Here is a 27,991-nt window from a genome sequence, read left to right as displayed (position 1 = left end):
GCATGGCGGACGCGCTGCTCTTGCCCAAGCGGGACCCCGGCCGCCCGACTTGGCTGCGGGTCCGCAAGGCCCGGCCCCAGCTCGTCCTCAGCCGTCGGCTCCGCCGCCGGTTCGGAACCCTGCGCTGGTGCGGCCGGCGGCGGCTGCGGCGGCGGCGGCGGCTACTGCTGGCCCGGGCGGCCGGCGTTGATTGGAAGGAGGGCGCCCGCCAGGGGTTGCGCGCGGCGGCGGCGGCGGCGGCTCGGAGGCCAGAGACCGCCGCCCCCAGCCCGGCCCCGGCCCCCGCCCCGGCGTGCCCCGCGAGCGTCCCTATCCCGCCCGTGCGGCCGGTGGGCCCGGGCCGCGTGTTGCTGCTGCTCCCGGTGGAGCAGGTGGGTCCGGGAGGGTGGAGACGCAGCCCCCGGGAGGGGACCGTGGTCCCCCTGGGCCTCTTCTCCGGCTGCACGTCGGGTTCAAGTCCCTGGCGGTAGTAACAAGGCCTCCTGCTGAGGGGTCTCTAGGCCTTCAGAGCCGCAGGGACTTTAATAGCAAAAATAATAACAGGTTGCATTTACTGGGAGCTTAGAAATGCCAGGGTCTGAGTGTTCTGGATGCACGAGCCGCTTTAGTACCCCCGGCTCCCTTACGCAGTAATCACCGCTCTGTTTGTGCGGGAACAGACGAAGAGACTGAGGTGAGGGAGCCTGCCAGAAGTCGTACGGTAGAGGCAGAGCCTGAGCGCTGGACCCCTGATGTCCACAAGGTTGCCGGTCTAGGAGAGTCCTCCTCTAAAGTCGGTGAGAAATGAAAACCCAGGAAGGGGAGAGACTGGCAAGTGATGGGCTTTTGTGAGGACTGGGTGGTAGGGTTTGTGAGCCGTGACCGCAGGACGGAGTTGATGGGACCCCCTTGTTCTTTATGTGTCAGTACTCACCAAGCTTTCTCTGTAACTGTCATGGGGTATGATCTTAGGTTAAAAATATAATAAAGTGTATGATGGTCACCTAGTACAAGGTAATCAGTTACTTAGAAATCAGCTGCTTTAAAAAAATTTTTTTTATTAAATCAAAATTGATTATACATATTTCGGGGGTTCAACGTTGAGATATGTTGATCAAATCAATATTCCTAGCATATATCTTGTTACAAATCGTAATTATTCTTTATGCCCCTTGTCCAATCTCACCCCTCCCCTCTCCCTCCCCCTTCTTATTACCCTAGATTTCTTCTCTCCTTCTGCAAGAATAATGGTTACTCTGTTGATTTGTTGCCTAGATGATCTGTCCAATGCTGAGAGGTGTGAACAGGTCCCCCAATATTATCTGCTTTTTTATATGCAAATAGTGAATTAAGATTTTGGAATATTCCAGTCGTTGATAACAGGGTCTGTAATGTTATTTTTCTTTTCTGTTTTCTTTCCCTGTTAGGGTTTTACTTTTAGTGGGATCTGTCGTGTGACATGCCTCTATGGCCAGGTGCAGGTGTTTGGTTTTACCATCAGCCAAGGCCAGCCTTCCCAAGATGTCTTTTCTACCTATACTCACACTTTCCTGACTATCAATGCAGTTCATTACTCGATGCCTGAGAAAAGCAGGAAGGAGATGAAAAGGGAAGCCCGGACTTTGCTCAAATCTCATCTTAACCTGGGTAATGAAAAGAACTGGGTAATTTACTGAGGGCTTACTATAATAAGGCTAATACTTTTTATTTTTATCTTTTTATTTTTTATTCAGTGTCCAACTCAGTCTTTATTGACTGTTTCACTTTGGGGCCACCAGTGCTAATAGGTAGAAGGTTGTGGGGGGCACCTTTGTGCATATCAAGGGCCCCAGAACACCCCCCTCAGAAGAGAGAATAAATCCAGTTACAGAATTTACATGGCAGTGGAGAGCGGAGGAGGAAGGGGCACAGCATGTACAGAGGTTTAAGGGGATGTTGGTGGGAAGCTGGAAGAGCTGTGAGCACTCCGAGCACTTGTAGAGGAGCAGCTCCATCTCAGTTACCACCTCAATGGTGGTGGCAGCCACAGATGGGACAGCTGCTTCTTCCCCACCTCTTCTGCCTTTCAGTACGAGTGCTCCAGAGCCACGTGGGCCTGGCCCACAGGGGGCCCTAGGACAACTGGGGACCCCAGGACAACTGGGGTGGAAGCCTTGGTGGTGAGGCCCAGAGATGCATCTACCATTGGTTTAGCCGGAGCTCCTGGCTGGCAAAGAGAGCCTTGCAATCCACATACTCGCAGTGGGTGGTGCTGGGGGGCGGGGGGGGGTGCCTTGGGTGGTGGCTCAGCTGGCACTGCCTCCTGGAGCACCATCATCTTCAGGTGCAGCTCCTGGTGCTCTAGGAGCTGGCTGGGTGACATCAGCAGCTGCCCACACTCCAGGCACTGGTACTAGCTCTCCTGCACTAGGGTCTGATAGAGGCCCGTGCCTGAAGCTGCCTCTCAGGCCACAGTGATTTCAGGGTCGGCCAAACCTACTAGCTCAAAGTGCTGCTGGGGTACATGGGAGTTCTGGTGCTTAAGCACATCCTCCAGGGAGCCATAGAGTGGGCTTCACTCAAGAGTATACATAGCAGTGCTCAGCATACAGGACCATCTCTTCTGACTCCTCGGTCATAATGGCAGCCAGGCCCTGGGCCACTTCCACTGTCTCACATGCCCCCCGAAGGCTAATAATTTTTAGGTGCTTACTATGGACTACACTTTGCACTAAGTACTTTATCGATTTAAACCTTCACAAGGGTCCTGAGAGTGAAAGTACTATTGTTTTCACCATTTTACAGGTAAGAAAAATTGTCTGAGGCCGTGAAGCTACTACGTGGCAAACCTGTATTGACATCTCTACCCAGATGTGTTCCTATTAGGCAATATGGTTTCCTGAAAAAGACACTCAAATACAATTCCTACTCAAAAAGTTTACAGTTCAGCTAAGGAGATGGCAGTCCTAAAGGGCATAGAAGTTAGTGGAGTTACAGTTTCTAAGGTGTTTTGTTTTTCTCTTTACAGATGACAGATGTTGGGCAATGAAGAATTTTTCTCCTCTGTGTTCCATTGTGATGCTAGAACATCTGAAAACCTCCACTGTAAACTTCATAACTAGCTATCCAGGTTTATCTCACGTTTTCGAACAAGAGGTAGAGCCAGTTTTCATTCAGCGTTTTGCTAATTACTTGCACCAAAACAATCATATCAAATGAGTATGTAGGATCAGTCTGTCTGTTAGTGCTGTAGGTCTTACAGAATGTAATACATGTGTACAGTTAGAAAATAGTATAGAAAGGTGTATCATGAAAAGAACTCTTCTCCCCTCCTTGGTTTCATTCCCGCCACCCTTTCATGTTGTAGACGGTTAAATGCCTTTTGCATTTCTTAATGGTTGTTGTTGTTGTTTCGGAGGCTGGTCAGTACGTTTAATGGTTATCTTTGTATCTTGATTTGGTAACTTGGGACAGTATAAATTTTCTGTGAATGAATAGTTTAAACGTACTTGCATTTTCTTCCATCTCTCTCTTTCCTCTCCTGTAAATTTTTGCTGCCCATATTATTAGATTCTTAAAGTGAAGTTCTGTTACTGTTATTGTATCCCATGAGCCAATAGGTTGAGGCTAATCTACAGGACTAGTAAACAGACTGGATATGAGGTCTGAGGAATAAACAAGGAATAACACCAGGCTTTTTGGCCTAATCACTTGGGTGCATGGAGTTGCCATTAACTGAGGTAAGGGCACTGCAGGAGGGGCAGATTTAGATTCGTTAACTTTGAGATGCCTGTTAGACATCCAACTGGACATGTCAAGTAAGCGGTTGAATGTGTGAGTCTGGAGTTCAGGAAGGGGTTGGAGATGGAAATTGGAGAGCTTTCAGCAGAGAGGGTAAACCCACAGCCATGAGACGGGGTAATAACACTGAGGGCGTTGATTCAGATAGAAACCAGAGGGTTCAAGATCTGAGCCCTGGGGAAGTCTAGACAAAGCTGAGGGGTCAGTAGAAGAGCCTGCAAAGGAGTGGTCATCAGTGTTAGAGGACAGCCAGGTGAGCATGATGTCCATGTGGGCCTGGCCCACAGGGGGCCCTAGGACAACCGGGGACCCCAGGACAACTTTTCAGGGAGTCTTTGAAGGAGACATGCGTGAACAGCTGTGGCACATGCTGCTGATGGTAAGCTGAGGGCTGAGAAAGGAACATTGGATAAAGAAGCAGGGTCTGCACAGAGTGGTCTTGGTGGCTTCCTGGAGGGAACAGCCTGACTGGAATAGAGCCAAGAGCCTGGGAGAGGAACTCAAGGGTTCAGTAGTAAAGGATTTTGCTTTTGTAGACTTTAGCTATAAAGGACAGAAGCAAAGCAGAGGCTGGAGGGGTAGGTACGATCAAGAGAGCTTTGATTTTGTTAAAGTGCATGGAGAAAACAACGTGCTTGAGCGGAGCAGGTGAGGGTGGTCCAGAGGAGAGGGGACAGCTGACGATGTGGTAGAGGGGGGGGGCTTGCGGCTGGAGCTGGCCGCGAGGGGCGGGTCTGGTTCTGGGGTCCGTGTGGCCTTGGCACTGGCCGTTCATTCATAGTAGCCGGAGGAAAGCCAGAGAAGGCCAGAGGCAAGTTGAAGTTCTCCTCTGATTGTTTCCTGCTGCGCTGGGAAATGGAGTCAAGGTCATCACTGAGTCGGAGAGCAGGTGGTGGGTGCGCTTCAGAGGCTTGAAGCAGGCGGAGAGAGATGAAATGAGAGCGGGACACTGAATGGACTGTTGTGGTGACATTTTAATCCGCTGTCGAATCCAGTAGCTTGATCAGGGCCACAGGAGAAGTGAAATCCTGGGATACCAAGCCTTTGCTACTTGAAAGTGAGCTTTCCAGCTGCCATGGATCAAACACCTGCTTTTTTCATTTATTTTCAGCTCCCCACCCCCACCCCTGGGACTTAACCACCACTGTTGTTTATACTCCTTAAACTCTTTCTTGGATAACTTCCCACCTGACCCCCACTATACGTCAATACATTCTGTAGCAATTTTTTCATATAAGGCAGATAGTAAACTCTTATAAGATATTCCTGTTTTGCTCTCAGTGATTGATAATTGAGCAGAGTGTAGAATTGTAGGTTCAAAAGAGTTTTTTCTGAAAACTTTGAAGCCCTTGCTCTGTTGTTTTCTAGCATCCAGTGCTGATGATGGGAAGTTTCACACTAGGCTGCTCCTCACTTGTTTTGTGGTATCTCCATCCTTCGTGTTGATGGTGGCACGAGGACGTGTTCATAGTGGGTCCCTTGCTTCATCCTCTTCTGCACAGTGGGCTCATTCTGTCTGAACCTCACCTGCTTTGGCTAGGGCATGCTCTCCCGTCCCTTGGGTCACTCTCCCGTCCCTTGGGTCACTCTCCCGTCCCTTGGGTCGCTCTCCCAGTGTTGCCTGATACTTCTGGTAGAAAGCCGTTGGACTTCACGGACCTGCCTTCCACAGCCTTTCAACTCTATTTGTATATGTTCTGTCTTTGTCTTCTTGCTTTATGTTCTTGGAGATTGCCTTAACTTTATACCAGGTCACCAACCTGTTCTACTATTGAACAGGCCTTCTATTGATTTTTTCTTATGGCAATCATTTTTAAATTTCCATGTATTTTCTTTTTCTCTGGAGTCTCCTGCAGAAGCGATGGCAGCTTGGGAGGAAGCATAAGCTGTGGAAGCAGACACGGACAGCTGCAGGGGAGGAGTTGACAGGACATGCTGATGGGGTGGATTTGGGGGGGTGGTGAGAGAGACAGAGGGTTCAGATTTATCTTTTTTTTTCTTTTACAAGAAAACAAACCCACTTTTATTTATTTACTTTTCATTTGTTTAACTCCTTGAGGGGTACAGTATCACACAGATTCTGTGTCCGTTGACTTTAGCAGGAATGTTGCTGGAATTTGGCATGAACCATGCCCCTGTTTCTGTGGGCACTAGCAACCTGGCCCCACATTACTCTGGTCTTGTCTGGTTTGCAGCCAGGAGTCACTGTGGCGTTCTTTGCATTGTACACATAAGCATGTCTCAAGTAGAATTTGGTTTCATCTAGAAACTGAACATAAACACATTCAATTTTAAGAAGAGCTGTGTGCCCCCTTTGGTTCTGGAGATCCAGCTTATAACCAGCAAAAATGGCCTTGGACCACAGCCTTCCAGGCATACTGCCTTTTAGAAGTCCTGTTCCCAGCACACCTCCACAGGTTGCAAGATGGCAGAAAGAGAAAGTTCCCACATTTGTTTTTTGTAGCTCACAGTTATATAAGGCTTAGTTGATTTAGAACTGAGAAGAAAATTACCTTTTTTCCCACTTTTCTTATAGTTTAAATTATTAATTTCAGAATCGGACTTGCAAGATTAATTCTGAATATTTGGCGTTGACATCTGTTGGCATCAAAAAAGAAAAGAAAAGAAAAGGCCTTCATTTAACTGAGAGTGCCCTTTCAGCGCTGGAAGAGTTGGTCAGTGTTTCCTGTGGTGAGTCATACGTAATTGATAAATCCAGGTGTTCATCCACCAAAACCTCAGAGGACCACTCCTCATAATTAGAGTCCTAAGGAGGGTGTCTAACTCTTAGGGTCAATGTTTGTTTCACTTCCAGAAGAAGTAGATGGCTGCCCTGTCATTCTGGTTTGCGGATCTCAGGACATTGGAAAGTCAACATTTAATAGATACCTGATTAACCAGTTGTTAAATAGGTAAGACTGCTTTTATTCTTGTTTTGACATATTGCTAGATTTTTGGCATGAAGTGGGATTTTTGATTTAAGAAACTTGGTGGGAATGCATCTTGACTTCTAAGTAGAAATTATATGCAACTTTGTAAAGCTGCTAAGGTGAGCGATGACTTCTTTATAGTCCTGTTTAGGAGTGGGGTGATGATGCTATAGAGTGAACTGACTGCCTTGCCTTTGGGCGAGCTTGTGAGAGGAGACGCTTAGTCTCAGATCTGTGTTTGTCCGGATCATGTTTCTGAGATAAGTTCTGTTGTGTTTTAAAGATAAAATTTTAGGAAAGACTAAGTTGTATCCATGTTATGAATGGACACTGTGATCACACCTGCAGTACATTTTCTCTTGTTTTTTTTTTGTTTGTTTGTTTGTTTTAAGATGACCGGTAAGAGGATCTTAACCCTTGACTTGGTGTTATCAGCACCACGCTCACCCAATGAGCTAACCAGCCATCCCTATATAGGGATCCAAACCCACGGCCTTGGTGTTATCAGCACCACACTCTCCCGAGTGAGCCACGGGCCAGCCCCTTGACTTTTTTTTTTTTTTAACACCAATTGTCATCTTTGGAGCATTCCAACTAAAAGGCTCTGTAGGGTGGGTTATGCCTGTGTATTGCATAAAATCTTTACTATAAGATTTATCCTTTCTACTGAGTAAAGCTAGTTAAATTTTTTTCTTTTTTTTTTTTTTTTTAATTTTCTTTCTTTTTAAAAAATTTTCAGTATTTCCTGCGTTGACTATTTGGAATGTGATCTGGGACAGACAGAATTTACTCCTCCTGGTTGCATTTCCTTATTTAATGTTACAGAACCAATTCTGGGTATGTATTATATATTTCTGAAATGTCTTGGTTTTATAAAATTCAAAAGTAATGATGTTTACTAAAAGCTCACTCAAAGAATATGAAGAGTAAACACACTTCTACTAAACTCATGGTCTTTCCATAAATGCTCCTAGCCTCTGAAAAACAAAATCTGGTATTTTTTCATTCTAGGAAATGGAGCTGCCACTCATTTTGTTTCATACAAATTGTTTTATGCAAAAACATACCTTCCCCTAATATTAACATCTTGAATGCAACTCTCTACAGCTGTGTAAACCAAGGAATTAACTTTGATGTAGTACTTTAGGCAATTTATAGATTTTATTCAAAATTCACCAGTTATCCTACTAAAGTCCTTTTTCTAATTCAGAATCCAACCCATAATTCCACATTGCTTTTTTTTTTTGTGGCAGTTGGCCGGTTTAGGCATCTGAACCCCTTGACCTTGGTGTTACAACACCATGCTCTGCCCAGCTGAGCTAGCAGCCAGTCCCACATTGCTTTTTTTTAAAATGATAAAATATACCAGACATATTTATCATTTTAACTGTTCATTTGTGTGCATTCGTGGGTGACATTAAATACATTAGCAATGTTGTGTAACCCTCACAACTATCGATACCTAATATCTTCTCTAAATATCTTCTTTTTATCTTCTCTAAATGAAACCCTGTACAAGTCTGTATTAGTCTGTTTATGTTGCTTATAACAAAGTACATGGAACTGGGCGATTTATAAAGAAAATGAAATTTATTGCTTACAGTTTCTGAGGCTGGGAAGTCCAAAGTGCATCTGGTGGTGGTGACAGTGACCCAGGGGTAGAAGCAGAGAGAGCAGAGAGAGAGAGACTCTCCTTTGTCTTCATTCATTCATTCATTCATTCATTCATTCATTTATTTATTTTTTATTTATTTATTTTTTATTTATTTTTTTTTTTTCTTAAAAGATGACCGGTAAGGGGATCTTAACCCTTGACTTGGTGTTGTCAGCACCACGCTCTCCCAAGTGAGCTAACCGGACATCCCTGCATAGGGATCCGAACCCGTGGCCTTGGTGTTATCAGCACCACACTCTCCCAAGTGAGCCACGGGCCCATCCCTTCCTCTGTCTTCTTTTAAGGCCCTCAGAACCACACCCCTGACCTCCATTTTTAATCTATTCACTACTGCACGGTCCTACCATCCAATCACCTCGTCAAGGCTCCATCTTTCAATTACCATAACGGGATTTCCCACCCTCTTAACAGTCACAGTGGGGCCAAGTTTCTAGTACATAGTACTTACAATTCAAGCTTCAGTGAGTTTTGGGGGGACATTATTCAATCCACTACAACTACTCCTTAAACAATAATTCCCCTTTCCCCTAGCCACAGCTGTTCTACTTTCTGTCCCCATGAATTTGCATATTCCATGCACCTCATATCAGTGGAGTCATGCAGTACTTGTCCTTCTTTGTCTGGCTTATTTCATTTTGCATAATGTTTTCAGAGTCCATCCATGTTGTAGTATGTATCAAAATTCAATTCCTCTTTATGGCTGAATATTATTACATTGTATGCATATTTCACATTTTGCATATCCATTCAACTGTTGATCGACATTTGGGTTGTTCCACATTTTGGCTATTGTGAACTACACTGCTATAAACATGGGTATACGTATATCTATTCAAGTCCCCTGCTTTCAGATATTTACCTGGGAATGGAATTTCTGGGTCATGTGGTAGTTGTTTGTTTAACTTTTCGAGAAACTGCCAAGCTTTTTCACAGTAGCTGCACCATTTTATATTCCCAGCCAGCGATGCATGAGGATTCTAATTTTGGCACGTCCTCAGCAGTATTGTTATTTTGCTTATAGCTGTCCTAGTAGGTGTGAAGTAATACGTCATTTTGGTTTTGATTTGCATTTCTGTAATCACTAATATTGAACACATGCTTATTGGCCATTTGTATATCTGCTCAGAGAAATATCTATTCAAGTAAAAATATTGCTTGTTTTTGAATTGGGTTGTTTTTGTTGAGTTTAGGAGTTCTTTATGTATTCTGGATATTAATTCCTTATCAGATATACCATATGCAAGTATTTTCTCCCATTCTGTAGGCTGTCTTTTTGCTTTCTTGATAGTATCCTTTGCACAGAAGTTCCTAATTTATCTTTTTTTTTTTCCTTTTGTTGCCTATGCTTTTGGTGTCATATCCATGATGTCATTGCCAAATCCCATGTCTTGAAGATTTTCCATAATGTTTTCTTCTAAGAGTTTTACAGTTTTAACTCTTAAGTTTAGGTCTTTGATCCATTTTGAGTTAATTTTTATAGATGGTGTAAGGAATGGGTCCAACTTTATTCTTTTGCATGTGGCTATCCAGTTTTCCCAGCACTATTTGTTTGAGTGGCCTTGGCACCCTTCTGCAAAATCATTTGACCATGTATGTGAGGGTTTATTTCTGGGCTCTCTGTATTCTATTCCATCGGTCTATGCTATATGTCTGTTGGTATGCCAGTATCATACTGTTTTTTTTTTTTTTTTTTTTGTCTTTTTCGTGACCGGCACTCAGCCAGTGAGTGCACCGGCCATTCCTATATAGGATCCGAACCCGCGGGCTCCCAGCGCCGCACTCTCCCGAGTGCGCCATGGGCTCGGCCCTCATACTGTTTTTATTACTGTAATTTGGAGTAAGTTTGGAAGTCAGTTAAAGTTCTTTGCCCATTTTTTAGTGGGGTTATTTGTTTTCTTGCCTTTGAGTTGTTTGTGTTCCTTGTATATTTTTGGATATTAGCCCCTTATCAGATATATGGTTTACAGGTATTTTCTCCCATTCTGTGTCTTGTCTCTTCCCTGTGTTAATTGTTTCCTTTGCTGTACAGAGGCTTTTTAGTTTGATGTCATCCCATTTGCCTGTATTTTCAGGATCATACCCCAAAAATTGTTGCTGAGACCAATGTCATGGAGATTTTTCCCTATGTTTTCTTCTAGTAGTTTTACAGTTTCAGATCTTACATTTAAGTCTTTGATCCATTTCGAGTTGATTTTTGTATATAGTGTGAGATAGGATCCAGTTTCAGTCTTCTGCATATGGAAAACTGGTTTTCCCACCACCATTTATTGAAGAGGCTGCCTTTTCCCCTTTGTCTGTTCTTGGCACCTTTGTAAAATCGATTTTAAATGTGTGAATTTATTTCTGGGCTGTCTATCCTGTTCTGTTGGTCAGTGTGCCTGTTTTTATGTCAGTACCATGCTGGGTTTTTTGTTTGTTTGTTTGTTTTTGGGGGGTTATGGGGACCAGAACTTTTGACATTGGTGTTATCAGCACCATGCTCTAACCAAGTGAACTAACCTGTCAGCCCTATTCCTGGTTTTGTTTTGTTTCATGTTGTTTTGATTACAATTGTTTTATTATGTATTTTGAAATCAGAGTGCGATACCTCCAGCTTTGTCTTTTTGCTCAAGATTATTTTGGCTATTTGGGGTGTTTTGTGATTCTATACAAATTTAAGGACCATTTTTTTCTATTTCTGTGAAAGATGCCATTGGAATTGTGATAGGGATTGCATTGAAGCTTTGGGTAGTATGGACATTTTTACAATATTTATTTTTCCAGTCTCTTAACATAGGATATCTTTCCATTTATTTGTAGTGCTATTTTTGTTTGTCTGTTTTAAGTCCTTTTATCAGTATTTTATAGTTTTTGGTATACAGGTCTTTCACCTTCTTAGTTAAATTTATGCCTAAGTATTTTTTTTGGTTGTTGTTGTTGCTGTTATAAATGGGATTTTCTTAATTTCCTTTTCGTATGTTTGTTATTTGTGTATAGAGATGGTACTGATTTTTGTGTGTTGTTTTTGTATCCTGCAACTTTACCAAACTCCTTCATCAGTTCTAACAGTTTTTTGGTGGAGTCTTTTGGGATTTCTAAATACAGGATCATGTCATCAGCAAATAGAGACAATTTCGCTTCTTTCTTTCCTAGTAGGATACCTTTTTTTTCTCTCTTTTTGCCTACCCATTGCCCTGACTAGGACTTTCTTGCGCTGTGTTGAAAAGAAGTGTGAGTCATCCAACTTTATTCTTTTTCAGGATTGTTTTGGCCTTTTGGGGCTCTTTGCAATTCCATATGAATTTGAGGACCAGCTTTTCATTTCTGTAGAAAACGCTGTTAGGATTTTGATGGGGATTGCATTGAGTCTGTAGATAGCTTTGGGTGGTATTGTTATCTTCACGATGTTAATTTAAGTCTTCCTATCCATGAACATAGGATGTCCTTCCAGTTTTTTAGGTTATCTTTAATTTCTTTCAGCAATATTTTGTTTTCAATATATGTCTTTTACCTCCTTGGTTCGATTTATTCCTAAGGATTTAATTCTTTTGGGTGTTATTGTGAATGGAATTGCTTTCTTAATTTCATGTGTATAGGCTCAGCATATACTTACCATCAGTACGGAACAGTTCCTTCAGACTTTGCTATCTTTTATGACCTTGACATTTTTGAAGATTACATTTGAAAAATGTCCTACATATTGGAAATTTAGGTTGCACATTTTTGGCAGGAATACCACAGAAGTGATGGCTATCTTTTTTTTTTTTTTTATTTGACATTTTGAACAATGTTTATTGTGAAACAAATAACAGGGGTTTTTTTGTTGTTTGTTTGTTTTTTAACTTTTTTTGCTCTTTATTTTAAGGCCCGAGATCTTTTTTTTTTTTTAAATTAATTAATTAATTGATTTTATTTATTTATTTTTTCCTTAATTTTATTTTGTCGATATACAATGTGGTTGATTATTGTTGCCCGTCACCAAAACCCCCTCCCTCCTCCCTCTCCCCCCTCCCACCCAACAATGTCCTTTCTGTTTGCTTGTCCTATCAACCTCAAGGAATTGTAGTTGTTATGTCTTCTTCCCCCCCCTGGTTTTTTTTGTGTGTGTGTGAATTGATTTATTTATTTTTCTCTCCCACCAATAAGTGAGAACATGTGATATTTCTCTTTCTGTGCCTGACTTGTTTCACTTAATATAATTCTCTCAAGGTCCATCCATGTTGTTGCAAATGGCAGTATTTCATTCGTTTTTATACCTGAGTAGTATTCCATTGTGTAGATGTACCACATTTTCCGTATCCACTCATCCGATGATGGACATTTGGGCTGGTTCCAACTCTTGGCTATTGTAAAGAGTGCTGCGATGAACATTGGGGAACAGGTATACCTTCGACTTGATGATTTCCATTCCTCTGGGTATATTCCCAGCAGTGGGATAGCTGGGTCATATGGCAGATCTACCTGCAGTTGTTTGAGGAACCTCCATACCATTTTCCACAGAGGCTGCACCATTTTGCAGTCCCACCAACAACGTATGAGAGTTCCTTTTTCTCCGCAACCTCGCCAGCATTTATCGTTCAGAGTCTTTTGGATTTTAGCCAAGTGATGGCTATCTTCTAAGTGTATCACATGTTGCCAGTATGAGAGCTGTTAACTTTGATCGCTGGTTAAGATAGTGTTTGCTAGGGTTTTCTAATATAAAGTTATAGTGATCCAGGATTAGTTATAGTGGAAATATTTACACAGTCTTTTTTTTTTTTTTTTTTTTTTTTTGCTGGCTGGTACAAACCCTGAACCTTGGTGTTATCAGCATCACACTCTAACCAACTCAGCCAACCGGCCAGCCTACAGTCGTAAAGCATCTTCCCACAAAATGTCTATCAGTATTTATTTACTTACTTGTTTGTTTGTTTGTTATAGCAGCATTGTTTTATTTTTATCTTTAATTTTATTTTTTTTCACCTCAAACATTTATCATTTCTTTGTGATGGGAACGTTTAAAATTCTCTCTTCTAGATAATTGAAAGTATACAATAAATTGTTAATTATAATTACCCTGCAGTCCTATAGAACATTAGATCTTATTCCTCCTATTTAACTGTAATTTCCCCTACAAAATTTTTTTTGTTTTAGGGTTCAGCTTTTTATTTAACATGTCACAAAAAAGGTTTAGTCAGAAAGATCAAAGTTCATGTCATCATCAGACTCCTCAGGTTCTTTGCTTGCTTCTACTTTCTTCTCCTCGGCTGGGGCAGCAGCGGTGGAGGGGGCAGAACCTTCTGCTGGTGCCGCACCAGCTGCTGCGGCAGGTCCACCAGCCCATTTTGCAGGTAACACTCCCAGTGTTGACATTGGCCGGGGCCTTTGCAAACAAGCCAGGCCAAAAAGGTTCCACATTTACACCAGTTGCTTTAATGAGGACACTGATCTTATCCTCTGTGAGGGTCATCTCGTGCAGAATGAGAGCCAAGTAGGTGCAGGTGAGCTCAGAGACGGAGGTCATGGTGCTGGCTAGGGCATTGCTGGCACTGCTGGGTGCAGTGCTAGTGGCCTTATGAAGGGAGGGCCTCTTCCCAGTGCAGCCTCAGCTCCTCAGAAGGACCGAGCACCTTGGTGACAGCTGAGGAAAAGGGTTCCTACAAAATGTTTTTTAATTGTACTTATCAAGTAATAAGTAAGAGTAAAATTAATTCATTGAAAGTTTTGAATCTACCTATGTGTAAAACTTTCAATTAATTAATTTCATTTTTAGTTACTTATTACTAGATAAGTAATTAGATATTACGAGAGGGCCAGGCCCGTGGCGCACTCGGGAGAGTGCGGCGCTGGGAGCGCGGCGACGCTCCCGCCGCGGGTTCGGATCCTATATAGGAATGGCCGGTGCACTCACTGGCTGAGTACTGGTCACAAAAAAGACCAAAAAAATTAGATATTACTAGATAAGTACAATTAAAAAGTAGTTTGTGGGGAGATGCTTTAAGACTGTAACTATACTGTTCCTCACTGAGCTTACACACAGTAGGTTCAGCATTTATTGATGATTCTTGCCTTAATCTGTATTAGTAGGGACTCATGGATTCCTGTTGTATTCAATAGGTATAAATCGTACAATCATTTTTCATTTTGATGCTCAAATTGTCTCAGATCTGGCCAGAGGGAGCCCCTTAAGCTGCCCTTATGTCCTTTTTCTTTTTTAACTTTATTTCAAAATAATTTTAAACTTATAGAAAGCATGTGAATAGAGAACATCCTTGCGCCTTTCACCGAGGTTCTGCGGTTGTTGGTAGTTTATTACATTGTGTCATCATCCTCTTCCTCTAGTGTGAATGCACTTATGCAGGTGAGAGGAAGCTGTAGCTTGCTGTAGTGTTACTCTGCACTGTGGATTGCCTCAAAGACAAGGGTACTTCCCTGCATAACCAGTTCAACCATCTAAACCTGGAATTAATGTTGATAAAGCACTACCATCTGATCTGTGGGTCCAGTTTTGCCATTTGTCCCACCCAGTAATGTTCTTTATGGCAACCTTTTTCCCTTCCTCTGGTCCAAGATCCAATCCTGGATTATATATTGCATTTAGTTGTCGTGTATCTTTAATTTCGTTTGACGTGGAAAACTGCCTCTGTCTTTCCTTTGCATCCCCATGACCTTGGCGTTTTGGCAGAGGACAGGCCAGTTATTTTGTAGAATGTTTCTTAGTTTGGGTTTGTCTGATGTTTGTTCATGATTAGATTTCAAGTTCTGCATTTGAGACAGGAATGCTACAGAAGGGGTGCCGTGTTCTTCCCAAGGTGTCCTCTCAGAAGGCACACAGTGTCCCTTTGTCCTACTCCTGGAGTTGTTAACTTTCATCTCTTGGTTAAGGTGGTGTGTCTGCCAAGTTTCCCCACTTATTCAAGATACCATTTCTCCTTTTGTAATTAAATTTTCTCATGAGGAGTTAATTTTAGAAAATGTAAATGTCACCCATCAGGTTTTGTTTTGTTTTGTTTTGGCAAATTTCACATAACATAAAATTCAACATTTTAAAGTTTACAGTTCAGTGGCTTTTGGTTCATTCACAATGTTGTGTCACCCACTGGGTCCATCATTCATTGGGAATTCTTACCTGAATCAGTTATTGTTATGACATTTGTCAAATGGTGATCTTCCAATCTCACCATTTCTTCTACCTTCATATTTTGGCATTCTTTTCTCAAGATGCACTTTCCCTTCTTTGCCATTTATCTTTGTTTATATCTTGGACTCCTGTTTTATTTTTATTTATTTATTTATTTTTTTGAAAGATGACCGTTAAGGGGATCTTAACCCTTGACTTGGTGTTGTCAGCACCATGCTCTCCAAGTGAGCCAACCGGCCATCCCTGTATAGGATCCGAACCCATGGCCTTGGTGTTATCAGCACCGCACTCTCCTGAGTGAGACACAGGCCGGCCCAGGACTCCTGTTTTATTCCATGGGTTATTATCTGTTACTGTCATTTTGATGCTATGTTGTCCCAGATGTGGCCAGTGGAAGTCCCTTCCAGGTGGCTCCTGTGTCCTTTTGACACCTCCTCATCATTTCTTGAGCACCTGCTTTCTTTCTGGCACAGAAAAGAAGTTCTGCATCTTTTCTTTTTGTACTTTTGTACTTTCCTTGTGCCAGCCCTGGAATGAGCCACGTCTCCAAGGAGCCCTGGTTTCTTGGAGAATGGTACATAGAAGCCAGGATTCAGGTGGTAGGTGTGCTGTTTTCTTCTGGGATATCATTGTCTCTGTGTCCCCTCAGTGAACAGATCTAGAGAATAGATGAATGTATTCTCACACACAGATTTTATGTGTGTATGTTACACTCATAGATAAACATCTCTGTTTACTTCTATATCTTATTATCAGGATCGAGAGATAAAACCAGAGTTCATATCAGTTCTCCCACTTCCAGTCCAATATCACAGGATTCATTCTGGTCTTCACTCCTTCTTCATTTGTAAACCCTTTTCCAATAGTGAGAAACCTGGCTCTTGTTATTAATACGTTAACTTACTTGCCCAGTGTCTTTCTATATAACCAGGCTCTCAGCTCTGCTGGCTGAGCTGATTCTTCTTAGACCCATCTGCCTTCTGAGCGCCCATCGCCTCCTAGGCCCCACAGCTCCTCTGACCTGCCCATCTGTGGCCCCATCCTTTTTTGAGCACTTACTTACTTTCTGGCAAAACAAGGTTTTCCAGGGTTCATCTTTTTGTTGTTGCCGTTGTTGCTGGCCAGTACAGGGATCGAACCCTGGATCCAGGGTTCATCTTTTACTTACCCTTCCCTGGACCAGGAATGAGCCATTTCCCCAAAGAACCCTGGTTCCTCTTAGTGACTTTTCAAATGATGTTTGAAAACCAGAGTCTTGGTACTAGGCTTGCTTGCTCACTGCCTCTGGGTATCATTGCCTCTAGACCCCCTCAGTGACAACTAGGATATGTGTAAGCCAGCGCTCACCATATGCATGTGTGCATACGTGCATGTGCACATGTATGCCTGTACTTCTTTGTGTATCTTTTCTGTCTGTCTAGTAAAAGCCATGAGTTTATGCCTCTCATTCTCTCCGCAGCTTAGTACCTCAGGATGCATTCTAGTTAGCCTTCCCGTGTCTGTGAGCTGCTTCTCTGATGGGAAGCAACCTTGCTACGCCTGTTCTCGGTACATTTACATGTTTGCTCAGTCCCTCCGTATTTGTTCGATCTCCCTACCATACAAGCCACTGACCGCCCTGCCTCTTTGGCCCTATTGGCCGTAACCTTGAGGAGAGCCAGCAGCTGAGTTCCCAGCTCTGGTCACAGTGGCCATGCCACTGGCCGAATCTGTCCCGTGGCCTCACACCAACCAAGGGCCTCGTGTTGTTGATCCTGCTGCCACGAGGCCCAGCTTGGACTATGCTGCCCCAGCCTCACTGGATTGCTTTACTCCCTGTCCCCAGCCAGAGGAGGTAGGAAGTGGCTTGCACTGTGATTAGGACTGTCAGTTTGAGCTGGGCCACCTGAGTTCAAGCCAAGCTTGATATCTATTAGCTGTCAGACCATTCAAGTCACTCCTCAATTTCCTCATCAATAAAAATGGGGATAATAGTATTACCTGCATCGTAAGGATGCTATGAAAGTTAGAGTCTTTTCCAGTAAGTGATGCTATGACTATGAATCACTCTCTCATTAGGATGTAAGCCCTATGAGGGTGGGGATGTTTGTCCGTTTTGTTCGCAGGTATATCCCAACTGTCTGGAATGAGCCCAGCAGGTAGTAGGTGCTCACTAAATGTTTGTTCAATGAGTGGCTGTATTAGGACATAACTGGGGTTAACTATGTGTTGTAAAAGTGAGCATGTCTTTGCATTAAGTTGAAAGCTTAGATTTTTGAAAATGGGATTCCAGCTCTTCTTGTTGGTAGGCTGGTCTCAGATTTCCTAAGGACCTTTGTCAGTTATGGTGGCTGAAACAAAACCCCACCAGCCTTGAAGTAGTCATGGATTGATTGGTCTTATCTTTATCTTCTTAGGACCACCTTTCACCCACCAAAGGACACCACAGAAGATGGTATATTATGGGAAACTTTCTTGTAAAAGCAACTGTGAGAGTTATATTGAGATCATAAAATATGTGTTCAGCTCTTACAAGAGAGAGGCCCCTCTCCTCATCAATACGATGGGCTGGGTGGCAGGTAAGCTGCGTGCGTGCCTCTGCAGAGAAAGGATGGGCCGTGTGAGGGAGGAGTGGCGTTCGGACCTCCGTGTTGAAAGCCAGTGTCTAAGGCTCTTCTTACCAGTTGTTTCTTGGTCTCAGAATAAGTGTACCCGTTGCTCGCAGGAACGTGTTGTTGTTCTTTTTTTCCTTTTTAGTTTAAAAACATTTTTTGTTTTTAACATGTATTTCAAAATTCTTTTTTTTTAATATTAGTATTTATTAGATACAGAGTCATCTCAAGGTTAAAGTTGAGAAACAGAACAGGTGTTTTTATATACATGCATAACACTGCCGGCCAAAGGACTGGCAGACACAACAATTTCTTTTCTTTTTTTTTCAAACAGAAATATATAATTCTCTTTATTCTAGCAGAATTTCCCCCTTGTTCAAATTATATATTTTTTGATATTCAAATCAGGACAATTAGTATATTTATCATTGCACAGGGTAATCGTTTTTCATGTCATTGTTCTTTCATATGTCACCTGTGATTATGTTGTCTCCTTCCTCGCAGATGAAGGGCTTTTGCTTCTCATCGATCTCATCCGGTTGCTGTCTCCCAGCCACGTCGTTCAGTTCAGTTCTGTTTCCAGTAAATTCATGCCAAACCTCACCCCGGAATATGTAGACAGTGTGAATGGCTTGTACACCAAAAGCAGGCGCAGAATGAGAAATCGAGGTTTCCCACTTGCAGAATTTGCAGAGAATTTTGAATTTGCTGATGAAGAAAAGGAGAGTCCAGTTATGTTTACTGGACATAAACTGATAAGCGTTCATTCGGAGTTTACATTCAGAATAACTTCAAGAAATAGGTAAATCAGTCATTTAACTGAGGAGTTACAGTTCCTTCAGTTGAACAAGGCATTCTGTTCTGAATTCCTGAAAAGGAGTAAGTCTTCTAAAATTTTTCAAATCTCTATCACACCATACATTTATAAAGGAAAATCGGTTATTTTCTAAACTGTTATTTTCCCAATGGAAATGTACAGACGTGGCCTCCAGCTTTGGTTTCCAGGAGCTTTAACTTCGAGGAGAGTTTTTACACTTCATGTTTCCCCAGTAGGGCTGTATCAGGGCAGAGTCTGCAGGTGTTAAGGCAGGAACGTCTTAAAGCAAAGCCCAGCACTCTGTGTAAATGTAACCTATGTAATGACGAATGCACTTCAGTTTGTGAGTGGGAGGTGGATGTACAGGGTTAAATCTCTGCCTAACCTCGTTCTCATTTACTTCCCAGACAGTCACATAACAGAATTCTTCGTGAGCTGGCAGTATTAGGTTACCTTGGCCAGCTGCAGCCCCCAGTGCCAAAACCACTGAGTCCTTTACATGGTCTGACACCCTATCAGGTAATCTGAATTTGTGGGAAACTGTCTTTATTGTGTGTACTGAACAAACACTTCCATGGCTTTCTTTGCTGGGCACTCTTTTATCCACTTTGTAACTCTTCACTCATTTAATCCTCGGAATAGCCCTGTGATGTGGGTTCTGTAATTACCTCCATTTTACAGATGGGTAAACTAAGATGCAGAGAGGCTAAATGATCCATCAGAAATGGCAGAGCTGGCGTCCGTGCTTGCAGCCATGCTCTGTGCTGGGTGCAGGAATGGTTCTGTGCTGGTTACATGTGTTCTACCTGATCCTAGTGGTAGTTCCAGCCCTTCTATTTATTATCTATGTGTGACTCAGTTTCTCATCTGTAGCACAGAGTGTAGCACCAGACCTCATAGAATGGTTGCACACATTCAGCAAGCATTCATAGCAACACCTGGCAGGCACTCTTAAGTGTTTCATATTATTGTCACAAGTAGACTCTAACATTGGAGTATTTACACCTTGGAATCTAGGATGCTAAGGATTATTTTGGGAGGCACAGTGTTAGGATTCAGGATGATGAAAGAATAAAAATAGTGCATTTTTTTTTTTTTTTTTTTTTTTTTTTTTTTTGTCCTTTTTCGTGACCGGCACTCAGCCAGTGAGTGAGTGCACCGGCCAGTCCTATATAGGATCCGAACCCGCGGCGGGAGCGTCGCTGCGCTCCCAGCGCCGCACTCTACCAAGTGCGCCACAGGCTCGGCCCAAAAATAGTGCATTTTTGCATTTCTTAAATGCTTACTGTGTGCTGTTCTAAGCCAGTGTAAACTCTTTTACTCATAGTGGTCCTGCTAATAACCCCATTTTACAGATAGTAAAACCGAGGCCAGGGACTTTGAGTGGTCTTGCACAAAGTGGCATAGTGAGAGTGGGTCTAGGGTTCAACCCAGGCAGCCTGACTCCAGAGTCCTTTTGCTGTCCACTGCATGGCCTGTCCCATTTTCAGCACTCACTCTGTGCCAGGCACTCTGCTGAGTACTTAAGTGGAATGGCTCAGTGATTTCATGGCAACCCAGGGAGGGAGGTGCTATTTCATTCTTTGTTTACAGCTTTGAAAATTGGGCACAGTCAGGGGAAGGCACTTGGCTGAGGTCACACTGGCAGACCTGGACGGCAAAGTTGTGTCTCCTGGCCCAGTGGTGGGATGGGCTCTGGTACTCTGAGTCATCTCTACCAGAGAGTCTCAGGCAGTTTGTTTAATGGGATTTTGGTTTATGGGGTCATTTATTTGCTTGGAGATGCACTGCGATTGAACTTGAAATTTATCTGCCAGTAATTTAATCTGCCTTTTGTTGTTTCACATTTATTTTTAAAATCTAAGTAATATGTATAACAAAATACTTTTCTCCTTTAAAAATTTGGAATTACCCAGTAAGTTATGTGTTAGTCATTTATCTTGTACTCCAGGAATGTGATCCATTTTTCTTAACTCATTACATTACATTAGGAAATGAGTAGGCCTTTTCTCAATGAATTGGCTTTTACTTTCTAATATCAGAAGACTCTCAGTTTCACAGGTTCTTGGCTATTTCACAGGTCCTTGGCTGGAAGTCTTACTCTTTTGTAACTTGTTTAGGACGTCTTCAAACTTGAATCATATGCATCTCTTCAGACAAGAAAGTTGCAGGCATTTGGTTTAGATTTCCAGCAAGTGCTGCTGGCATACGAGAAATTTGCGCACATTTCTTAGGGTGTCTGTGTCAAAGCAGTGTAACCATGACCAAGCACTGGATAGTGTTTTCATTCTTTATATATACTTTTTGGTAGGTGGTTTGGCAGACCTAGCTTTGGATAGCTGGCCAGTTAACATATAAAAATTAAAAGTAGACTTTCAAAGTAGAAATTAATTGAGGGAGATGCAAATTTATTTTCCAGGTCCCTTTCAATGCTGTTGCCCTCCGGATTACTCACTCTGATGTCGCCCCTACCCATATATTGTACGCTGTGAATGCCAGCTGGGTCGCTCTTTGCAAGATCCTGGATGATGTCAGAGGATACACCAATGGGCCCATCCTTCTTGCCCAGACTCCAATCTGTGATTGTTTGGGGTTTGGTGAGTCTTAGAGTAAAACGTGTTCAAAAACCTATTGAAATCGATCCATTTCTTCAACTGTAGATGACTGGTCTTGACCTGGTAGCTGTCTCTCGGTTGGACAGGTCACAGAACTCTTCACTGTTTCATACAATGTGCCTTGGGGGCTGGAGGCTAGGAAGGAAGCAGCTCTTCTCTGCTTCTGCCAGCTCCTTTAAAAATTTAGAATTCCTAAGAGGCTGGGCCTGGTCTCCTCTTCTCATTTGATGCTTTTTCCCTGGGCTGTCTCCTTGGCTGTGGGAGCTTTACATGCATCTTTAGGCCAACTGTTCCCGTAGTATCCCTCCAGCCATGCTCTGCCTTCCAAACCCCTGTTACCGGTGGACGTCTGGACTAGGGGGGGGTCTCGCTGGTACCTAAAACTTATGTCCAAATATGAGACCCTGAGAGTTCCCTGCCACATGTCCTCCTGTCCCTAGGCCTGTGCAGTGTCCCTTCCAAGTTTCACTCTGGTGCTCAGGTCAGACCCCTGGCCGCTTGGCACCCTCTCACCTTCTGCACCGGGCAACCAGAAAGGCTTCTTAACTAGGCTCTCCACTCCCACTCTTAAAATTCATCCCCACAGTCAGGAGTGACCTGAAGACAAACCCAATGTGACAGCTTCCATCACACAAGTCCGGGATCTGTGTGTGATTCTGGAAGGGTGCTAGAACTCAGTAACCCCAAATTAGCAAAATTCTTTTTTTTTTTTTTTTTTTTTTTTTAATTTTTTTAAAAAGATGACTGGTAAGGGGATCTTAACCCTTGACGTGCTGTTGTCAGCACCATGCTCATCCAGTGAGCAAACCGGCCATCCCTATATGGGATCCGAACCCCTGGCCTTGGTGTTATCAGCTCCGCACTCTACCGAGTGAGCCACAGGCCAGCCCAGCAAAAGTCTTAAAGAATTGAATGCATAATTCAGATTTGTACAACACTGTACATCTCAAAGCATTTCCACAGAAATTATCATTTTAGTACAGACCATAAAGAAGGAACTGGTGACAGGGAAAGATCGAGTCATTGTCATTGTCCTTTTGTTCCTCCATGGTGGCTCTTCTCTCTGTCCTGTGCTTACCATAATAAACAGCTGAGGACGTTGCGTGTAGACCATTTTGGTTCCTCACAGTTAAGCAACGGAAGGTACACAGTCTTTGAATGATCACTTGCTCCATCTCTTGGCACGCTGTATTTGCCGAGCCATTGTGCAGTTTCTAGTGGTGGGGAGGTTTGATGTCTGCCATCAAGTATGATCTTTGTGCTGTGAATGTCTCGAAGGGATCTGTAGAGGCGTCGACATGGAGAAGCGCCTGTACCTCATCCTCACCCCTGTGCCCCCGGAGGAGCTAAGAACTGTGAACTGTCTGCTCGTAGGAGCCATTTCCATTCCACAGTGTGTCTTCAAGAACCAGGTGAGCCAGCTGGGGACAGCTCTGCAGGGGTCCGGGTCGTGCCCACGGGAAGTAAGGAGCTGACGCAGGGCAAGAGTCACAGGAGCAGGTTTTCTGTCAGGGAAGCTCGCTCTTTGTTGTAGAGCCTGTGAATGAATCACCATCACTCACAGCCATGGGCACCGTGCTCAAGCTATTATCCCAGGATGACCCCTTCTCGAGGACAGTCTTCAGAGGCACCCTTGGGAACTCATGCTGGCAAGGGTGTCCATGTGGCCCCAGAGCCAGCTGCAGGAGCTGCAAGTGGACAGGGGAGGTGGTGGGTGTCCCTACGTCCTTACTTGCCTGCTTTGCTTATTTGAGAGAGACGCACAGACAGCCACCTACTGTCATGCCATTTGATGTGTTTACGGAATTGAATTGGAGAGAAAGGAGGTGCAGGTTGTTGGGTAGTGGGCTGGTTGCTGTAAGGGGGCTCTTCCAGGGAAGGGAGCCACAGGCTGTAGAAGCGAAAGGCCCTCACTCAGACCTCACTTCAGTGCTGCCTTCTGGGTGGGAAATAGAACACTGCAGACTCTTCCAAGCTGGATCTTCAGTGTTCCCAGTTGTCTTCTTTGTGTTTCCATTGCAGCGTTGCGAGGGGACTGTGCCTTATGTCACAACAGATTACAATTTTAAACTTCCTGGAGCATCAGAGAAGATTGGAGCAAGAGAAACTAGGGAAACACATAAAGGGAAATCATACCCAAAACCTAATTTCCGTTGAAAAATAAACTGATACTCATGTTTTTAATAAGGGAAGAAACTTTTTTGTCAGAAAGCTTTGCCTCAAGCTGACATCAGCAGACTTAGTGGGGTTGTAGGGCTGTGAATGGAGCTCTTATGTAGCACAGCTTTCTGTGTAACTCGTGAATGTGGGACATAGCAAATACTTTCAAGTTTCTCTCTTAAAGCTACGTGATCTAGAATTTTGTCCTAGTCGTCTATAGTTAATCATATTTGATGTCTGGTGCTTTTCTAAAGGGATTTAAAGCAGCTGGAAAAAGTGTATGCCATTAAAACAGAAACAGTACGGTCCATTCCTCAAAACGTTCTTCAAGGACCTGGTTATTGGAATCAGGATAAAAATAGGGAAACTGGGGCCACAGGAATGTACCAAGACGGAAGGACAGCTGACCCGCAAGATGCCAGGCACAATGAACATGAAGGCTCGCCGTGGCTCTCGTCTTAGCCATGTGCAGATTGAGGGGCCGGGCCGATGTGGGACACGTGCCTCCTCAGAGCCGTCCGACGGGGACGGTCACATCCCTGGGCGGTCATTCTCATCTCTTCATTCCATGCGACCTGACTTCTCTTCCGCTCACCTGGGTCAAGTGTTAAAGAGAGTGTGTGGTCTGTTACATTCAATCAGGTCTAATAGACAGAAGTTTGGACTCAGGAGTCCTCATTTTCTTTTCTTTTCTTTTTTTTTTAAATCCTGTTTTATGCTGAAGAAATTGCTCTCAAGCCTGGACAGCCTCTCCTGGGGGACTCTTTAAAACTAGATTTGGGCAGGCTGGTTGGCTCAGTCGGTTAGAGCATGGTGTCATAACACCAAGGTCAAAGTGTTCGGATCCCCTGACCTGCCAGCCACCAAAAAAAACTAGATTTGTCCTAATCGACTTCTCATCTGAGGCTGAAGACACAAGCATGGGGCGGAGCTGGAAGGTGGGCTGTTCAGAAGAAGGAGTGGCAGACCAGCTCTCGCGAAGCCCATTCCCGCCTCTGGGCAGCTGGACCTGAACAAGGGTGATCAGACTGGGTCATGTCACTTCTTCATTTAAGACAGTGGGGTACTTACTGAGCCAGCATCATGACCGCCATATTGTTAAAATTCCAGTTGCCCAGATCATCATGTTGAAAGACTGTTATTAGGATGTGCGGGTTTTAATGTTTGTTAATTTAAATTGTTGATTATCATTGTCTTTAGTACTTTGTGGTGGCTCCTGGGTGTCTCATAGACCCACAGCAAAGGACTTACAAATAAGCACAGGAACCCTTGTCACCGTGATTAGTCTTGATACCCTAGACGCCTTAGTTGCCTCCTATTGACATCTGAATTTAGCTTGTATCATATTGTCTATGTTGGCCTTGCAAAGAATTTTAAGGCAGTCTGCCACCATAGACTTTGCCTCTTTTCCCTTGTGTCTTGACAACAGTATTCACTGTAGGTCATTAGCAGCTGGCCTCTGGAAGAACGAAAGTGGCGCCCTGTGATTCGCATTTTCATTAGACTCAGGTTTGCCTTTAGCTGGCTTTTAAGAATGTGATGTCTTCAGTCCCCATCAGTAAAGGAACAACATTGCCACTAGAAGGAGCTAACTGCCATTTACCAGGTGGCTGCACTAGGCCTAGGGTTGGCTGAGGAACCCACACTGGCTTGTGGAGGAAATTCAGAGATCCTGGAGACTCGCTCTGTGGTCAGCTCCAGGTGTGCCAGTCAGACCTGCAGCAGCAGCGTCTGCCTTGGATGTCTGTCCATTTGATTATCAATGTCAGTGGCTTTAAGGGTGTTCAAAGAAAGAGTAAGGTTGGACCTTTTGTTATTTCTGCGATCTATATGGTTCACAATGTGTAGTAAGGAATTCTCCATTGGAGTTATTCTTTACAAAATTCTTAATCGTTTTTTGCGTGTGATTCCCAAAGATATGTGCTCATTTTAAGAAATTTATAGAAATTTATGACTTAGAAAGTAAAAATGCTTTGTCACCAACTTTTGTGGTTCTTTAAAGCCAGTTCTTTTATTATTTTCTTTTAAAGTCAGTTCTTTTAAAGAGATCCATTTATAGGGAAAATAGATAGGAAAATAAATGAGTAGATTCTCAAATCCTGGGATTTGTTTTATGTCATAAACGAGGATAGTTCAATTCCTGTCTGTTAGGCCTCCTTGAAAGCAGGGAATAAATGTATTCTTTGTGAGCATCACTTGGAAATGGAAGATTTTAGAAAGGGGAGAAGGATATTTGAACAGCCTCTTCAAGTGCCTTGGATTATGCTTTTTGAGTGCCTGCCCAGAAGTGGCCTGCTGGAGAAGGTGAGGCTCCTGGCTGAGCCAAGGTAGCCCGTGTCCTCTACGTGGACCCCTCCGATGGGCAGTTACTTAATCTGTCAGCAACTTGGATTTCAACTGCCAGATAAGGTTTGAGGACCAACCACATGGTAAGGGGTTCCTTTTATTGGACCCAGTGGTGATTTTTTTAAATTGTCTAATTGGTATGGGTTTTTTTTCTTTTTTTTTAGGTTTGCATGGTAGTATAGTGATAAAAACAGCGGGCACTGATGGTAGAGCTGTGAGTTCTGATTCTGCCTCTGCCGCTGCCAGCACTGTAACTGAGGAAGGTGTCTGACCTGAGCCTGCCCACTGCCCTGAAGGTGGGATGCTTGTGCTTCCCTCAGGGCTCTGGGGAGGAGTAAATGAGCTCATGTCCATAAAAAACTTAGCACAGTCTCTGCCCTGTAGAGAACGGTGACTCTTAGTGTGTGGCCTGTCTCTGATTAGAAGGCAGGCACCAAAGTTGTATTCCTCACAGCCAAGTTTGAATCTACAGCTACTTATCTGTCTTGCCTCTGGCAGGTTTACCTGAAAGTGGTTCTTGCTGCCAAGTGTCCTTTTGTTAAAGAGCTTTGGGGAGGCAGGTTCCAAGGCCACCATTGATAATTAATTCCTTGAAGTTTTTCATAAACCCCCACTTATTGCTTTTAAAACCATGTAAACAGTTTACATATGGAGAAAATGATCCTAAAGCCCACCGCTAGGTGGATAATAGCTGAATGCTGTGATACAGTCTCGTCTGGAATTTTTCCGTGTGTGTATGTGTGTGCATGTGTGTTTTTTACAAAATTGTCCTGTGTGTGTAGTTTCTATCCAGCTCTTTTCACTTACCATATTGGACTTCTGTATCATTAAATATTTTTGAGAACATGAATTTAATTGTGTAATTTTATTATGTAGATTGACCGTTTTATTTCAGGCAATTGCTAAAATGCTTAGGAGAAAAATAATGCAGAAAACATTGGAAGGAAAAAACATTGACAGGAGGTTAATGAAATCTGGGTGCCAGAGCAGGGAGCACTCAGGAAACTCCAGCACGTGCCTGTGCTTTTTTTCCATTTCGGTACTGGGCGCAGTGGAAGTTTGTTTTCATTTTCCTGACTGGGCCCACATGTAAGTTGAGAGGAGGATGCTGTACCCTTTCTGGACTGTCTTTGAGAGTGTATTAGAAGGAAAAAGGGAGTTTTATCCCCAGAGGAGTTATTTAAAAAAAAAAAAAAAGCCTGGGGTCTGTGCCTGTAACTGCCACTCAGCAAGCAAGAACTCGGCTCTTCAGTCTTCCCGCTCCTTGTAAAGTTGAGGCTGGCTGAGAGCGACACTTGGCTGACCAGCCTAGCCTGAATGGTGGCTAGAAGATATATGGGGCCATCTGTGCAGTGAGGGGGAAGCCCACGTGATGTTCAGGGCCTCTTCACAAAGATCTTGCTAAGTTAAATATGTCCAAGGCCTTGCCAAGCAGAGTGGGCTAGTGGGTGAGCTTTGAAAGGAGACACTGAGGCAAGGGGCAGCAGGTCCCATCTGGAAATGCCAGGAACTGAGTAAGCAAAGTCTGGGAATCAGCAAATAGAGCTGAGTTGGGCAGATGATGTGCTGAGCTGGGAAGCCAAGGGTTGCCATGGTAACTGGCCCTGATGCCGCCGCCGTGGCGTTCAGCAGACTGTGGCGGGGGTTATTCTCATGCTCTGGAACTCACTTGGTCCCCAGGCTGTGACCGTCTGCCTGGAGGGGGGATCTTTCTGGCCTTCCTCCTCACAGGGGTCCAGCAGAGGGGTTGCTGCTGGCTATTGGGATTGCAGACACAAGGGCCTCTGTGGTGTTGCTTTCCGGAGAAGGAGGGAAGGCACCCCCGGAGGCAGTCAGCAGTGTAAGAAGCCTGTTCCAGGGAGCGAATGGGTACTTGGGAATGGAAAATCCAGGGGGGAGAAAACCACCAACAAGGAAACGCAGTGTGAGCCATGGCTACGAAGTCCATATGTTAAAATATACAGTGCCCGGGGGACCTGTGTCAGAGGGGAAGCAAATT

The 27,991-nt window shown here is 43.7% G+C and overlaps 1 protein-coding gene and 2 pseudogenes across 2 annotated transcripts; 1 reads left to right on the top strand and 2 right to left on the bottom strand.

Annotated features, from left to right (window-relative positions):
* NOL9 (nucleolar protein 9) lies at window positions 1–26,842 on the top strand. Of its 2 annotated transcripts, none has more exons than XM_063106631.1 (12): window positions 1–371; window positions 1,407–1,626; window positions 2,987–3,114; window positions 6,315–6,450; window positions 6,575–6,671; window positions 7,429–7,526; window positions 17,860–18,021; window positions 18,559–18,619; window positions 19,279–19,390; window positions 21,291–21,468; window positions 22,765–22,898; window positions 23,509–26,842. In XM_063106631.1, the coding sequence occupies exons 1-12, from the start codon at window positions 3–5 to the stop codon at window positions 23,641–23,643; spliced, it is 1,830 nt and encodes a 609-aa protein (XP_062962701.1). In that variant the 5' UTR covers window positions 1–2; the 3' UTR covers window positions 23,644–26,842. The 2 variants fall into 2 exon arrangements, with proteins under 2 accessions (XP_062962701.1, XP_062962700.1); XM_063106630.1 differs by having other exon boundaries at window positions 18,559–18,856.
* LOC134383208 (large ribosomal subunit protein eL33-like) lies at window positions 5,806–6,136 on the bottom strand (annotated as a pseudogene).
* On the bottom strand, window positions 13,513–13,846 carry LOC134383000 (large ribosomal subunit protein P1-like; annotated as a pseudogene).
* Window positions 26,843–27,991: the final 1,149 nt, after the last annotated feature.

The sequence above is a fragment of the Cynocephalus volans genome, chromosome 8 (genome assembly GCF_027409185.1).
Source record: "Cynocephalus volans isolate mCynVol1 chromosome 8, mCynVol1.pri, whole genome shotgun sequence".
NCBI classification, from domain to species: domain Eukaryota; kingdom Metazoa; phylum Chordata; class Mammalia; order Dermoptera; family Cynocephalidae; genus Cynocephalus; species Cynocephalus volans.
Note: the sequence above shows the minus strand (reverse complement) of the source record. Positions and strands in the feature narration are given on the sequence as shown.

What these genes read in the sequence shown, in the direction of transcription:
- NOL9 (XM_063106630.1), top strand. Translation starts at nt 3, where the DNA reads ATGGCGGACGCGCTGCTCTTGCCCAAGCGGGACCCCGGCCGCCCGACT. An exon ending in CTCACGTTTTCGAACAAGAG is followed by an intron (nt 3,115 to 6,314) that starts GTAGAGCCAGTT and finishes TATTAATTTCAG; the next exon opens with AATCGGACTTGCAAGATTAA. An exon ending in ATTAACCAGTTGTTAAATAG is followed by an intron (nt 6,672 to 7,428) that starts GTAAGACTGCTT and finishes AAAAATTTTCAG; the next exon opens with TATTTCCTGCGTTGACTATT.